The following is a 14838-nucleotide window of genomic DNA, read 5'->3' as shown; positions in this document are numbered from 1 at the left end:
GTTGACATTTTACCACATCTGCTTTCGCCTTCTCTCTCTAAATAAACATATTCATTTTATTTTCTTTTTCATGTAGACATAATGATGATCTTTTTTCTCTTCAGGGTGTATTTCCCCCAAAACAAAGACATCCTCTTCCATAACCACAGTACAATGAACAAAATCATGAAATTATCAATGATATGGTTTGGGTCTATGTCCCACCCACATCTCATGTCAAATTGTAATCCCCAGTGTTGGAGGAGAGGCCTGATGGGAATTGATTGGATCATGGAGGCGGATGGATCATGGAGGTGGATTCCCCCGTTGCTGTTCTCGTGATAGTGAGTGAGTTCTCACGAGATCTGGTTGTTTAAAAGTGTGTGGCACCTCCTCCTCGTTCACGCTTCAGCCATGTAAGACGCGCCTGATTCCTGTCACCTTCCGCCATAATTAAAAGCCTCCTGGGGCCTCTCCAGTCATGGTACCTGTACATCCTGCAGAAACATAAGCCAGTTAAACCTCTTTTCTTTACAAATTACCTAGTCTCAGGTATTTCTTTATAGCAGTTCAAGAACAGACCAATACAATCACTGATAAAATACTGTTAACTCATCTACAGATCTTACTCGGATTTCACCAATTGTCCCAGTCGTATCAGCAAAAGAAGATCCTAGCTCACACATTGCCCTCAGTTGTCACAGCTCTTTGGTTTCCTTTAATCTGGAAGAATTTCTCAACCTTCATGTCTTTCGTGACACAGACATATATATATATATATATACGTAATTTTTTTTTTTTTTTGAGACTGAGTCTCGCTATTGTTGCCCAGGCTGGAGTGCAATGATGCAATCTTGGCTCACTGCAACCTCCACCTCCCAGGTTCAAGCAATTTTCCTGCCTCAGCCTCCCGAGTAGCTGGGATTACAGGTGGCCACCACCACGCCCAGTTAATTTTTTGTCTTTTTAGTAGAGACGGGGTTTCACCACGTTGGCCAGGCTGGTCTCGAACTCCTGACTTCAAATGATTCACCCACCTTGGCCTCCCAAAGTGCTGGGATTACAGGCGTGAGCCACCGTGTACGGCCTGACACAGATATTTCTTGAAAAAGTATAGGTCAGTCAGTTATTTTGTCACGTTTTTCAGTTTGAGTTCTATTGATGTCCTGATTAGATTCAGGTTATGCACTGCTGGCAAGAATATCATGGAGGTCATGTTGTGCTCTTTCCAGTGCATTGTATCAGGAGGTGCACAACATGTCCCGTCACTGGTGATGTTGACCTTGGCCTTTTGGTTAAGCTGGTGTCTGCCATGTTTCTCCACTGTGAAGTCACTATTAAGTCACTATCCATCCCCCCTTATTTTTACATTAATGAATTGTTTAAAATTTTTTGGTAAAATATACATAATATAAAATCAACCATTTTCACTGTTTGTAAGTGTCCAGTTCTGTGGCATTAAGTACAATCACATTGTTGTATGGCCATCACCACCATCCAGCTGTAAAACTTTTCCAAGTCTGTACTCTTTAAGTACAGACTTAAATATGGCCCTTTGCAATTTTATGCTGAAATCTTCCTCTCTACAGCCTTCCTACAACTGGTTATTGTTATTGCCACTAGTTAACCAAGGAGGACTCTTGTCTTGGGTTGACATGAAGGTGAGTTGAAGGTCACAATCATGATCTACCTCCTGCTCTCCTCTTCTCTGCTCCAAGCTATGCAACCCCAGCTCCTCTAAGGAAAGAACATGAGGACTTGGGCAGGTTCCCTTTAGTAAAAAGAAAATAAATTTTCAGAAACCTGTCTATAGCCAACAGGACAAAGAGACATTGGATTTTTCCATAAAGCCAGATTTGGCCAACATTTTGTTGGTTTTATTTAAATCCCAAACCTTCTCTTTCTTCCACAACCTCTATGCTATGTATGTTATTTTCAGAGGTGTGTGCTTCACTGTAAACCAGCCACCATTCTACTTTCTGTCTCTAACATTTTGACTACCCTAAACTCCTCATATAAGTGGAGTCACACAGAATTTTGTCTTTTTGTGACTGGCTTATTTCACTTAGCATAATGTCTTCAAGTTTCCTCCAGGTAGCATATGTCAGAATTTTCTTGCTTAAGCCTGAAGAATTTTTCATTGTATGCCAGTATCACACTTTGTTTATTCATCAGTTTATGGACACTTGGGTTTCCCCTGCCTTTTGGCTATTTGGTGAATAATGCTGTTATGAACATGTGTACAAGTATTGAGTCCCTGCTTTCGCTTCTTTTGGGTATATGCCCAGAAGTGGAATCTCTGGATCATTATTTTCCTCTTCTTCATTAATAAGCATCTTGGGGGACGATACTTTGAGATTACCTAAAAAACCTGTTATTTTTCTGACACTTTCACCCACTAGTTTTAGCATCCATCGATTTCTATCTGAATCAATTATTCTAATGGTTGTCAAATGGCAATTTTCTAATTCCATCAGTCTTTCTGCATTTATGAGTTGGCATTCTATTGGAAAGAAGAAACTTTCCTTCTCCCCGCTTTGTTTATGAATATGGACTCATTTTATTGAATGGGCTATGTTCCTTTCCTTTTTACACTATTGCTCTGAGCAATTCTTTTCCCTATGATTCTCCAGAGTGCAAGTTTGGGGAAATGCGGGAACTTTCTGTATTTCTTTGTCACCATTAAGCAAACCGAGAGTGCAACCTGACTTCCCCAAGTTGAGAAAAATCACTTTCCTGCCCATGCATTAGTTTAGCTCAAGAGGAAACCCTTTTTCGAAAGTGCTTTCTGGGTAGCCCCGCGCGAACTGCATTTCCCAGAGGTCTTCGGAGATACGTCATCAGCGAGCGCGGCTTTTTGCTTGCGAAGCCGGCTTTGGAGAGCTGCTGTGGCGGCGGCAACATGGCGGACGTGATAAATGTCAGTGTGAACCTGGAGGCCTTTTCCCAGGCCATTAGTGCCATCCAGGCGCTGCGCTCCAGCGTGAGCAGGGTGTTCGACTGCCTGAAGGATGGGATGCGGAACAAGGAGACGCTGGAGGGCCGGGAGAAGGCCTTTATTGCGCACTTCCAGGACAACTTACATTCGGTCAACCGGGACCTCAAGTAGGTACCGGCTGAAGGGGCCGGGGTCGGGGACCGGCCCTGCTCCGACCCTGCCCCTACGTCGCTCGAGTCTTCCCAGGCAGGGGCTGTTCTCCGTTTCCCTTGATCCCTGTTCTTTCTCTTCTTGTTCTCCAAGCCTCTGCCTGTCCCTCAGGGACATCTTAACACCATCCCCGCTTTCTCGTCTTGCTTCTCCTGGCCTCCTGGTCCTGTTTGTCTTCCGCCATCCTCGACCTCTTCTGTGGCGGTTCCATTCCTAACAAGGAGGCATGCTTTTCCCATGAACTTCCACTTCTCTGAGCTTGGCAGGTTTCTCACCTGTAGGCCCTCTGTGCCCCATCACGTCTGATCCGAATGTAGTAATAGTACAGACAGGACCTGTCAGTCGGCTCCAAACCCAAGTGCACCCGATCTGATTAGCCCCAATTCCCCGGCCCTGAACTTGGACTTCATCAGTTCCACCACCACCCACCCGCAACCACGACGAACAGGCCAGGCCTTGAGCTGTCTTCACCTTTTCCCCTAACCTCTCCCAAACCACTTGATCAGTTTCCTCACTCCCACTCCTGTGGGAGTTCCTTCCGCAGTAGAGACCTACTCTCTAATCTCTTGACCAGTTTAATTACTTATGCTTAACGCCCCTGCTTCTTAATTTGTAGTCTTTTAGGGTTAAGGATTCCACTTTTCCTCCTCTTCCTTACAAAGTACCTTCTTCACTTACACTTTTTAAGTGTTGTAAGGATTAAATGAGAGGATGTTTGTAAAGGGCCTGGCACATAGTAGGCACTTCTTGATTGCTTAGGTCCTGAACTTGCCTTCTCTTTTATAAGAGAGTCAGTCCTTCCCAGGAAGGTTAGAATTTCAGGATTTTTGCCTTTTACTTCTCAGAACTGACCTGAGTAGGGGAAAGCATTTGGTGAGCTAGTCATCCTTTGATTTCTGGACTGGTTGGATTTTTGTTTTTTCAACTTGGTCTCCTTAGTAACCAGATGGAAAGAGGAGGTAGGATGGAGGAGGAGGAGGAGGAGGTGGCCAAATGATGGGTGCCTTTTTGTTTTCCCCCTAAGTAGTTGCCATAAATCACACACCCCTCCTCAACGCCCACATCCGCTTGCTGTTCTCTGGCACAGCGCCGAGCACCAGTTAATACTTTCCCTGCTTCAGGGGATGCACTGGCTATTCTTCCCTATCTTCTGTTTTCTTTCCATTTTCTCTCCGAGTTACTTCCCTTTGTAATGTTCAGGATATTATAACCCTTCACCATTTTAAATAGAAACTTTAAGAGTGCTGACATTATCCTTTGTACAGTAGTGCCAAGAAGAAGGTGGCTGATGATTCCAAAATGAATGTGGCATAAGAAGCTGTTCCTAGAGAGTCTTTTGTTGGCAGTTTGGGACTGGCCCCTCAGAACGTACTCCTGGAATGTGCTCTTGTTGGCTCGCTTTCCCAAGCTTCTCTAGGGTTTTCCTGCTAGACTGAAGTGTGTTTGTTTGACACAGCCACCTCGGTGGTGTCTTCCCATTCCATTTGTTTATTTTATCTCTTCTTTGTTTTGTTAAGTTTTACCATCTGTGAAGCATCATGTACAAATCTATCCCTATGTGAATGATAAATAATCATCATTTATTCAGGTACTTGCTGTTCTGCCAAGTGTAATGATCTGCACGTGGGTCTGAAAACTCTTAGTGAGAGGCAGTGTTATACCACATTTCAAAATTCCAGAAAGTCTCCTCCCCACTGCAGGGATGAATTTGAGTTGTTAATTTCTGATTATGGGGGTCTTATTGATTCTACTGCCCTTACCTTTTTTTTCCTCCTTTGGAATGGCACCAGAAGCTCTGTTTTAAAGTCAGATAAACTCTCATTTAGGGTTTTTTTTTTTTTTTAAGTGTCCCAAGTATTTTTTAACCTTTCAAAAAGTATTTCTTCTTAAGGGACTTCTGATGGATGGTTTGAAGAGCAGTCTTTGATCCTGGGGGCTGGCTTTACCCTGGAGTGTAAATGGGCTTAGGTTTATTTGCCTTGTCTCTTTGCTTTTCAGTGAGCTGGAACGTCTGAGCAATCTGGTAGGCAAGCCATCTGAGAACCATCCTCTTCATAACAGTGGGCTGTTAAGCCTGGATCCTGTGCAGGACAAAACTCCTCTCTATAGTCAACTCCTTCAAGCATATAAGTGGTCAAACAAGGTAAGGGAGATGTAATAAACGGAGCTAATATATGGAAAGCCAAGTCTTGTTATATTCCATACATGCAGAAAGCAAGAGTAAGTTTTTATTGCTTTTTATGTTCTTGATTCAGCATGGGGTTATAGAGTCGGAAGTTGTAGAATTTTTCTGTAACCTATTTTGTAGTCCTTTGAAGTCTTTGGGGATTCATGATGCTCAGGTGATTACATATTAAAAATTCTAACTCAGGTATATTTAACCTGGAGACTGGGTATAGGGAGCAACTCTTATGAACCCCTTAAAATTATATGCAGTATGTTGTGGTATGTGCATGTATATCTAGGGAAGGCTTCCTAGCTTTCGTCAGGTTCGCAGAGGAATCTGTGGCCCCCAGGAGGTGTCTAAATGTTTAGCTGCGCACATTATGTTCTTGTATTGTCTTTTCCTCTGTCACAGATGGATGAGCATCACTAGAATACCGTTTGTTAGATGACTCTCTAATTACTTAGATGCCACCTAAGGGAGATTGTTCTTAACATGCTCTGTAGAGTTTGATATTCATGGTTTCTTTCAGCAGGCAGGCCTGTGGCAGAGACCCTAGGACAGCTGTAAGTGGCAAACTAAACTGTAGTTGAAAAATAATAGAAACAATTAGGCTCATGAATCTGGAAACGGTTCGTTTGTTTACTAACAAGTTCCTTTTGTTTGGGTGCTATGTGGTGTGGCGTGCATGTGTGTATGGGCTTTTTTTGTTGATTGGGAACTAGAATATATATTTTAGGAATGATTTTGGAAGCTCTTTTATTATACTGTGCTGCCTCTTTGAATAATTGTTGTTAGAATTGTTGGTTGTTTAACTGTATGCAGGGTTGTGCCCCCTCCAGTAATCCATTGTCATTTTCCTCTTTTCTGTGGTTTTTTTTCCCCTTAGGTCTTGGGTAAGAGCTAAAGCTTGAGAGTTTTTCTGGTGTGCAGAATTTTTTATTTGAATTTCTCTTTGAGGGTGTTTTAGTGTTCTTTGGTTTGAAGTGGAACCGTGGGAGCTGCATTTGTGATTCAGGAAGGTGATTTATCATGGGTTACTAAAGAAAGAACTTGAACCTTGAATGCATACATTTAGCCTGTAAGGCCTTTGCCCAAAACTCTGGACTGCCAGTGACAGAAACCCAGCTGGGTCTAGATTTAGCCAAAAAAAAAAAAAAAAAAAAGCATGGGAGCCTTCATTGGTTCAAGGAACTAAAATGTTCAGGGAGTTACTTCTCTGTGGCTGAACTCAGGAGGATCAGGGTGCTTGGGTGGGTGGCAGGAACATCACTCTCCTGCCCTCTCTAGGACTGCTTTCCTTTGTTGTCCCGATGCTCTCCAAGGGATAAAAAACATGGCTCAGCAGTTGTGGATATACATAGTTCTTATACCTGGTGACCTCCCAGTGTCCATGTCAGGCTCTGAAAAAGGATTCTGGCCCAAACTTGATAGGTGCCCTCTGAGATGATTCACTGCACCCGTGAGTGGGATCCTCAGCTCAGAGCACCTGAAACACGGGAAATGGGGTTCCTTGGAGTTGGGAGAGAGGGAGTTCCCAGAAGGGATGGATGCAGGGCAGATGAAGAAATCACAGATGTCTGCTGCAGTTTTTTAGGCCAGACGTGGGACTGTTCCAGCTCTACACAGATAGGTGTTTGGAAAAGGAAGCCATGTTGATGTATCCCATGGGTAAAGTTCTCAAAATAGGCTACAGTGACAAGGGCTATTCAGTGGTGAGAAGATTCAGGCTGATCTCAAAACCATGAGTGAGTGGGACACTTCGTGGAAATGACTAGTCTTACATTGAAGTGATGACACTGAACTTTTGAATGAAGGTACTTTAATCACTGAATTGTTCTACTATTAGAAGTTCCTACTTCAACCCCCACCCTTGCCCCACAGTGGAAAATAGGTTGTATTAAGGAAAAGAAATGTTATGTATGCGGAACTTCTTGTGCTGGAAATGCTACAGATTAAAAATATCTGTATGCATTTATCCCAGATTATAAATCTCATATGAGCAATGTGAGGAGGTGTCGAGGTTGTAGCCATGTCCCCGGCCTGCTGAGGTTAAGCATCTGTAAAAGAACTATGTTCTTTCACCAGCACAAGAGAACAGTTAAGAGACTCAGCCCCTTATTTTAGAGGTGTGCAAACTGAGGCCCAGTAAACTGACCTGTTTATAACTCCCCAAGCTAGACCAGAATTTGGGTTTCCTGACCTGGTTCAATGTTCTTTCCTCTAAAACTTGATGTTTTAGTCCAGTTTTGCTTAAGGTTTTCAACTGTAGAAAACATTTTTTTTTACATTTACTTGCATCCTGGAAACAATTCACATTGTATTTTATTCATGAAACTGTATGTATTTTTCTAATTTTTAGTGATTTATCAAAGGGTGGAGATGGCAAATACATGGTACGTGGATTCTTAACCTATTGCTTTTTCTAGGGCAGACATCACTAATCAACTATTGTATTCTTTCCTGCTGAGGCTGTGTGTATGTTGGCTTAGAATCCTTGTAACTCTCTGTTCTGGCGCTAGGCAGCCACTGCCAGTTATTCAGAGGAGGGCGGCAAGGAAAACATGTTTTTTATTTCTGTTATAGCAGATAATGTCGTATGTGACTATTACTTATTTATACCTTACCTTTTTCTAGAAGGGATTTAAAGTAGATTATAAGAATACACAAAACCCTGAAAGAAAAGAGGGAGAACAAGGATGAGGATGCCTGTATACATTTCTTTAATAAACACAAAAAGTAGCCTCAAGAAATAAGCCAGTACTCTAATTTCCAGCTGGGGACATGGAAGAAGCAAACAATTAATTATATGTGTTTATCTTGCCTTTCCTACAAATGAAAAGAGCTTTTTAACTGGTAAAGCTTTCATCGTTCATCATTTTACCCTCAAAGAGTTTAAACCAGTAAGTGCGTTAATGGGTTAAGTGAAGTTTGGGGTAACTTGCCAATGTCAGCTCTATGCACTATTGGCTAAGAATTGAAGGACATATGAGAAAGGCTTTGATACCCATCCATTATGAGATGAACTTTCTGTTTTATGTGCTGTTGGCCATAGAAAAGTCTCGTTCATGCCTAATGACTAATTATTTTCTTTAGGGGATTTTGTAATTTTTGTAAAGTCAGTTGGAATATTAATTACATGGTACTTGGCATAATTGTTAGAATAACATGTTTAAAAATGAATCGCATCTAATGGAATGATGTTAAATTGCTGTGAGCAGCACTTTTCCTGTACTGAATTGGGGAAAGAATTTAGCTTTTCACTATTATGCACCTATAGATAATTGTTCTGAGAAGGATGACAAGCTCTCTTGACTAGGGCAAAAAATAATTGGCATCAACGCTGTCCTTGCTATAAAATAGTCAACGTAGACTTGATAGTGCTTGTTATGTTCAGAGATGCTGAGAGTTAACCTGAACTTATTCTGAAGGTCCCCTTTTGAAGGTTTCTGGCATCCTGTCACCAGGCTTTTATTTCTGGCTTTGATTTTTTTCATTTGTTTATGGCAGAAGGCTACTTGTATATTTGCCTGGAAAAGCAGACTAAGACGTCCGCCTTTCCCTGGTGACATCTGAAGCTGCAAAGACCCCAGAAGTGTCACTTTTTACTGGGCTTGGGAAATGGGCCCAGAGCGAGGTGCTGCTGCTACCTTTTTTTTTTTTTCACGTTTGATTTTTTTTATTATTACAGAAAGAGCAACTTTCTATTCCAAGAATATTCCATTGGAAAGTCTGAAGACATTTCCTCCCTCCTGCCCTCCGGAACTGTTCTTATTAGAATCCAGTTGCTTAATGACTAAGTTACTGCAAAGTTCACCTCTCACATCTGTCTCTGAAGGTGCTCTTTTCTGTTTTTGCATCATGGAACTAACAGGGTTGGAATCGTTTTACATTGCAACGCAGAGCCTTTCCTTTAGGGACTCTGTCCTCTATTAAGGGTAAACTATAAGGCCCAGGGGAGAGGCACCATGTCCATCTTGTTCCTTGCTGGGAGTCCCCAGCAACTAGCAAGGCGCCTGGTACACTGTAATCATTCAGTGAAGATTCACTGAGTGAATGAAAGAATAAATGAATCGAAGCGTTTTCTGTTGAATTTTTAATTTACAACCCCTTTTGTGGTTTGCTTGCTTGTATTTTTGATGAAGTACAATGAGGGCATTTCCATTTTCAGCCATTACTGAGAAAGCCAGTTGTGGTGCTTGGATGGGAGGAAATTTGGAGATCTTATGATGGAGGCCAGGGCTGGGGGTCGTTTGGAAGGCCAAGGTGAGGTCATTGGGTGAACCAATGATAAGCTCTTTGAAGGCTGATTGTAGCAGTTTTATCCACATCATCTGTCACCTGGTGTGCCCTTCTAATGGGACTTGGTGGAAGTTTTTTGGAGTTGCCTGAGTCAGGCTAATTTGAGCTGCTGCACCTGATGTCAGGTGTTCTGTGGCGGCTGTCATTTTGGCAGCAGTGTAAAAACTGTCTGGGAAGAGGAGAGTCAATTCCACCAGCCTCTTAGGGTTATCCTACTTTGTGAGTTACCTATAACCGATTTCTACTTGTGTTTTCCTTCCCACCAGGCCCACCCCTGACTCATTCTTCTCTCCATATAGCTGCTACATGTTCAGGGAATACAGATTCCTTCAGAATATAATAGGAGAGAAAATCACTTAAATGCCCCTCACAATTTAATCATCATGACTTTAGGATTGAGCACCCTTCTGGATTGTCCTTTATTAGCAAAGGTGTTCTTTCACCTAAATCTAACCTTCGTAGCACCCCATCACTCAAAATGAACTTGCTAGCATAGTGGGTTTGGCTGTAGTATAGACTGCCCTGGTTAGCCTTGAACCCTACACCCTCCTCCTCCCTCCCCACCTGCAAACCCTGGATACTGTGGGAGCCATTGTGAAAAGAACAGCCAACCAGAGAAAACAATGAAATACAGCCAGTCTCCTGGACAGCCAGATACATGGTAGGATTCTGAAGTCAAGGAAGGTATAACAAAAATATAAAAACTTAGATGTAAGTTCTGGAGTCAAGACTACCTTGAGTTCTGATCCAGCTCTGTGCTCATGCTTGAGCTCACAACCCTTGATACAAGGGAAAAAAATCTTTTTGAGTATCAGTTTCCTCATCTGTAGAATGGGGATAATACTAGTATTTGGATCATAGGGTTGAAGCGAAGATTGAGATAATGCACATCAAATGTCTTAGGGTAACTCACACATAGTAAGTGCTAAGTAAATGGTAGTTATAATGACCAGGCATAGTGATAGTACACATGTGTGTACTCATTTATGGAATGCATGTTACTCATGTATATGTACTCATTTATGGAACGTGTGTTACTTGTACGCATGTGTACTCATGGAGTGCTTGTTACTCATATGCATGTGTACTCATTTATGGGGCGTCTGTTATGCATGTGCCTGTGTGCTCGTTCACGGGGTGCGTGTTGCGCATACATGTGTGTGCTCATTTATGGGGCGTGCGTTACTTCTGTGCCTGTGTACTCATGGATTGCATGTTACTCATATGCCTGTGTACTCATTTATGGGGTGTGTGTTACTCATATGCTTGTGTGCTCGTCCATGGGGCGCGTGTTATGCATGTGTGTGTGTGTACTCACTTATGGGGCGTGCATTACTTGTATGCATGTGTGCTCGTTCATGGACGTGCATTACCCATATGCATGTGTGCTCGTTCATGGACGTGTGTTACTCGTATGCATGTGTGCTCGTTCATGGACGCGTGTTACTCGTATACACGTGCTCATTCATGGGGCACGGGTTACTCGTGCGTGTGTTCGTTCATGAGGTGTGGGTTACTTGTATGCATGTGCTCGTTCATGGGGCACAGGTTCATGGGATACGGGTTACTTGTGGCTTGGTGTGCTCGTTCATGGGGTGTGTGTTACTCGCATGTGTGTGTGCTCATGGAGTGAGTGTTACTCGTACGTGTATGGACTTATTTGTGGGGTGTGTGTTACTCGTGTGTGTGCTCATTTATGGGGTGCATGTTACACGTATGTGTGTGTGCTCATTCATGGGACGCCTGTTTCTTGTGTGTGTGCTCGTTTATGGGGCATGTTACTCGTATGCGTGTGTACTCGTTTATCAAGTGGCAGTGTTGCTCAGTGGTTCAGAGCGTAGGCTCCAGAGCCTGACCACTCTGGCTCCCATGCTGTGTTACCTGACAGCTGTGAGGCTAACCTCTCTGTGCTTCACTGCTGCATTCTCTAAGATGGGAATGATAATTGTACCCACCTCAGAAAGGTGTTATGAGGACGAAATGAGGTGATACAAGTAAAGCACTTAACCTAGCACAGAGTCAGTACTCTCCGGTGGCTGCTATTATTGTCTTAAGACGATGCTGAGGACAGGTTCCAGGCAGTGGTGGCCCATCTTCCAGTGGCTTCTGCTCCCTCACCAGGCCTCCCACACCTGACTTTGGTATTCTCCTGAAGTTCTTCACATTGGAGATTCTGTTGAATAATCAGCACCTTTTCCAGTGAGACAGCAATTCACACATTAATATGAATTAGTGTGTGTGGGGCAGTTCTTTCCTCACAGAACCTGGGGGTGGAGGTAAGGGACTGGGGGTTTGGTGGGGGGTGTGGGAGTCGAGGGGCAAAGGCAGGGCGAGGATCCTGGGGACAAACCACAGGAGCGGTGAGAGGACCATGGAGAGGAGGTGAGAAGGGCATATTCTGCCCCAGGCAGACATTTGTGCACACCAAAGGGGACTCTTCTCATCTTGGTACTCAGTAAGAGCTAGGAAATCAGATCTGTTTTATAGTCCTCTTACCTGGTGGGAAAAGTCTTGTGGGCCAGTCTGGGATTTTTAGCCTTTTTTTGAGACAGGGTCTTGCTGTGTTGCCCAGGCTGGAGTGCAGTGGCACAGTCATGGTTCACTGCAGCTTCAGCCTTATGGGCTCAAGAGGTCTTCCTGCATCAGCCCCCCAAGTAGCAGGGACTACAAGCATGCACACCCACGCCCAGCTAATTTTTAAATTTTTTGTAGAGATGGGGGTCTCACTATGTTGCCCAGGCTGGTTTCAAACTCCTAGGTTCAAGCCATCCTCCTGCTTTGGCCTCCCAAAGTGCTGCGATTACAGGCGTGAGCCACCACACTCGGCAAGCCCTGTTTCTTTAGGACAATATCTGAACACAAAGGCTAATTTAGAACTTTTGGATTCTCTCCAGGTTGTAAACTGGGTGCTTGTTATCAGCAGGGCTCTGGAGTCAGACTTTATAGGGTTTGAATCCTCATCCCCCTTTTCCCAGCTTTCTAATTTGGGACGAGTGGCAGAACGTGTCTTTGCCTCAGCCTCCTCATCTGTTCAGTGTGGATAACAGTAGCTTCCACCTTCCGGGGCTATCGTGGGGACTAAGGCATTGAGCACATTTGAGGGCCCTAGGCCGGTGCCCAGTGTGGCGCGCTTGCGGCGACTGTCCTTTATTCTTGCTCATTTTAATATGAACGGTGAAGCTGCGTCTGGCGGTGTGCAGTCAGGAGAACTCTGGACAGAGCATTCTAGAGAGCACTGTTCAGTCTCGGCCTTCCACTGTCCTGCTATGGGGCCTCCTGCCAGTGGCTTTCCCCCACTGGGTTCCACCTTCCTCATCGGTAGGATGAAGGGTTGGGCTGGGTGATCTCTTCAGTCCCTTCCAGCTCTGCCCTGGAGAGGTTCATTGGAGTCATCATTGCATTTCTGTGGTCGTGGAAACAAAAGTGTAATCCGAGGAATGGAGGGTATTTCCACCTCTTCAGCTCTAGTCCAGTAATGTTTCTGAAGTACACACAGCCTTTGTGTATGCTCCAGAGCATCTCAGAATATCCCAGAGTGGAGCAGCAGCCCCCAGGGACTTTAGTGGAAAATCACCTTGCAAAGGTTCTGCAGACAGCATTCGCCTCTTGTGACACACCACAGGTAAATATTACTGAAAATCAAGCCATGCCCCTATCATTCTAAACGGTTTCTATCCCAAGGCTTTGGCCCAATTCCATGTCTTTATGTTCTACTTATTAGTTGTGGTTTCTGAAAATAGTCATTTTATTGTTGCCTGGAATCAGGTTTGTGACTCCCTCATTCTTTTCTGTAAAAGAGCAGGAACTGTCTTTGGAAGCCTCACTGGCCGGCCCCAGGGAGGCTGCAGAGGCTGCTGGACGTGTGTCAACTTGCCCTCTGGGAGCCACTGGCCGTGGGGACTCACGTTGATACCCTGCTTGACTCTCTTCCATCAGCCTTTTCTGGGATGATCAAGTTTGTGTGGTTTGTCCAGAGCCTTCTGTACATTGTAACCAGAGCCTACAAAGGGCATTTCCTCTTCTCTTCCAGGAATGTTAAGTAGAAAGGAAATTGTCTCTGTCATTTGTCCTTATGCAAAATTGCACATTGGTGGTGGGAAGGAAGAATATCATTACATGTACAGAAGGCTCCTGTTTTCTTGTCTTCTCTCTTCATGGTGGTTTGGTTTGGGAGAAGGCCGCCGGGTTATTAGTGCTTCTCTCCCTTCTTTGGGCCATCTCATCTGTTCTGTGGCTTCACTTGCCAGCCACACACAATGACATCTAACTCCATCACCAGGCTGGCTCCCTCCCTCGACATCCAGACCCATGTATCAAAGGGCCCAGCTGGACAGCTGCCCTTGGAGACTCACAGGCCTCTCAGACTGAAGCAGTCCAGAACTGAAATCCTCACCCCCACCACCAACCTGCTTCTCGTGGTGGGATGCCTTAGCCAGCCACCTACCCAGATCCCTGGGTGTCATCCGTCGCTTCTGCCTGTCCCTCACACCCTCTGACAGATCTATTGATTTCCCCTCTTCACAGCCTCTCAGCTCTTCCCTCTCCATCTTGACTACTGCTGCCTCTCCCCGGGCCTCCATTATTGCTCAGGGCAATGCCGCAGCCTCCCCACTGGTTTCTGGCCTGTAGTCTACCCTTTCTAATCTATTTTCCACTCTGCAGCTCTCGAGGGATCTTTAAAATGTAGAGATCTGATTTTGTCACTCTTCGGTGATTTCCTCCCTCTCTCTCAGGATGAATTCCAGCTCCCTCGCTGGCACTTGGAGGCTTTCTAGTAATAGTACACGGGAGCCCGAGTCCTTTGGCCGGCTTACCTAGCCTCAGTTTCCTCATCTGTAAAATGCCACGAGTAGTCCTGCCTCTTAGGGTAGCAGTGAGGATGATGTGAATACTGCATGCGAGTGTGTGGCCCGGGGGAGTCTCTGTACATGACCTGTTGACCGTTAGCAGCCCCAGCACAGGCCCATTGTTGTCGTCATGGTCTAGCACCACTGGTTCTTCTAGCTTGTTTCCTCCCCCCTTTTTGCAGGGGGAAGAAACCCTTTTTATTATGAAAACTTTTTATTATGGAAAATTTCAAATATACACAAAAGTGAGAGAATAATGACCTAGCTTCAACTATTACGAACATTTTGGGCCGAGGTGGGCGGATCACGAGGTCAGGAGATGGAGACCATGCTGGCTAACACGGTGAAACCCCGTCTCTACTAAAAAATACAAAAAATTAGCCAAGCGTAGTGGCGGG

General features: G+C 44.5%; 1 protein-coding gene across 4 annotated transcripts in view; it reads left to right on the top strand.

The window, feature by feature from the left end:
• The first annotated feature begins 2824 nt into the window (after positions 1-2824).
• The window catches only part of MED27 (mediator complex subunit 27), a 218215-nt gene continuing 206201 nt past the window's right edge, over positions 2825-14838 (top strand). Inside the window, exons 1-3 of one of the 4 annotated variants that reach the window (XM_004048769.4) lie at positions 2855-3084; positions 5126-5270; positions 8983-9374. In XM_004048769.4, the coding sequence (XP_004048817.1) occupies positions 2882-3084; positions 5126-5270; positions 8983-9027 (393 nt within the window). In that variant the 5' untranslated portion in view covers positions 2855-2881 and the 3' untranslated portion in view covers positions 9028-9374. Of the gene's footprint in view, positions 3085-5125; positions 5271-8982; positions 9375-14838 lie in introns of those variants that run through there. The other 3 variants (XM_004048767.4, XM_055351393.2, XM_055351394.2) reach the window with 3 other exon arrangements.

This window comes from Gorilla gorilla, chromosome 13 (genome assembly GCF_029281585.2).
Source record: "Gorilla gorilla gorilla isolate KB3781 chromosome 13, NHGRI_mGorGor1-v2.1_pri, whole genome shotgun sequence".
In the NCBI taxonomy this organism is placed as follows: Eukaryota; Metazoa; Chordata; class Mammalia; order Primates; family Hominidae; genus Gorilla; species Gorilla gorilla.
This window is presented reverse-complemented; position numbering and strand designations above follow the sequence as displayed.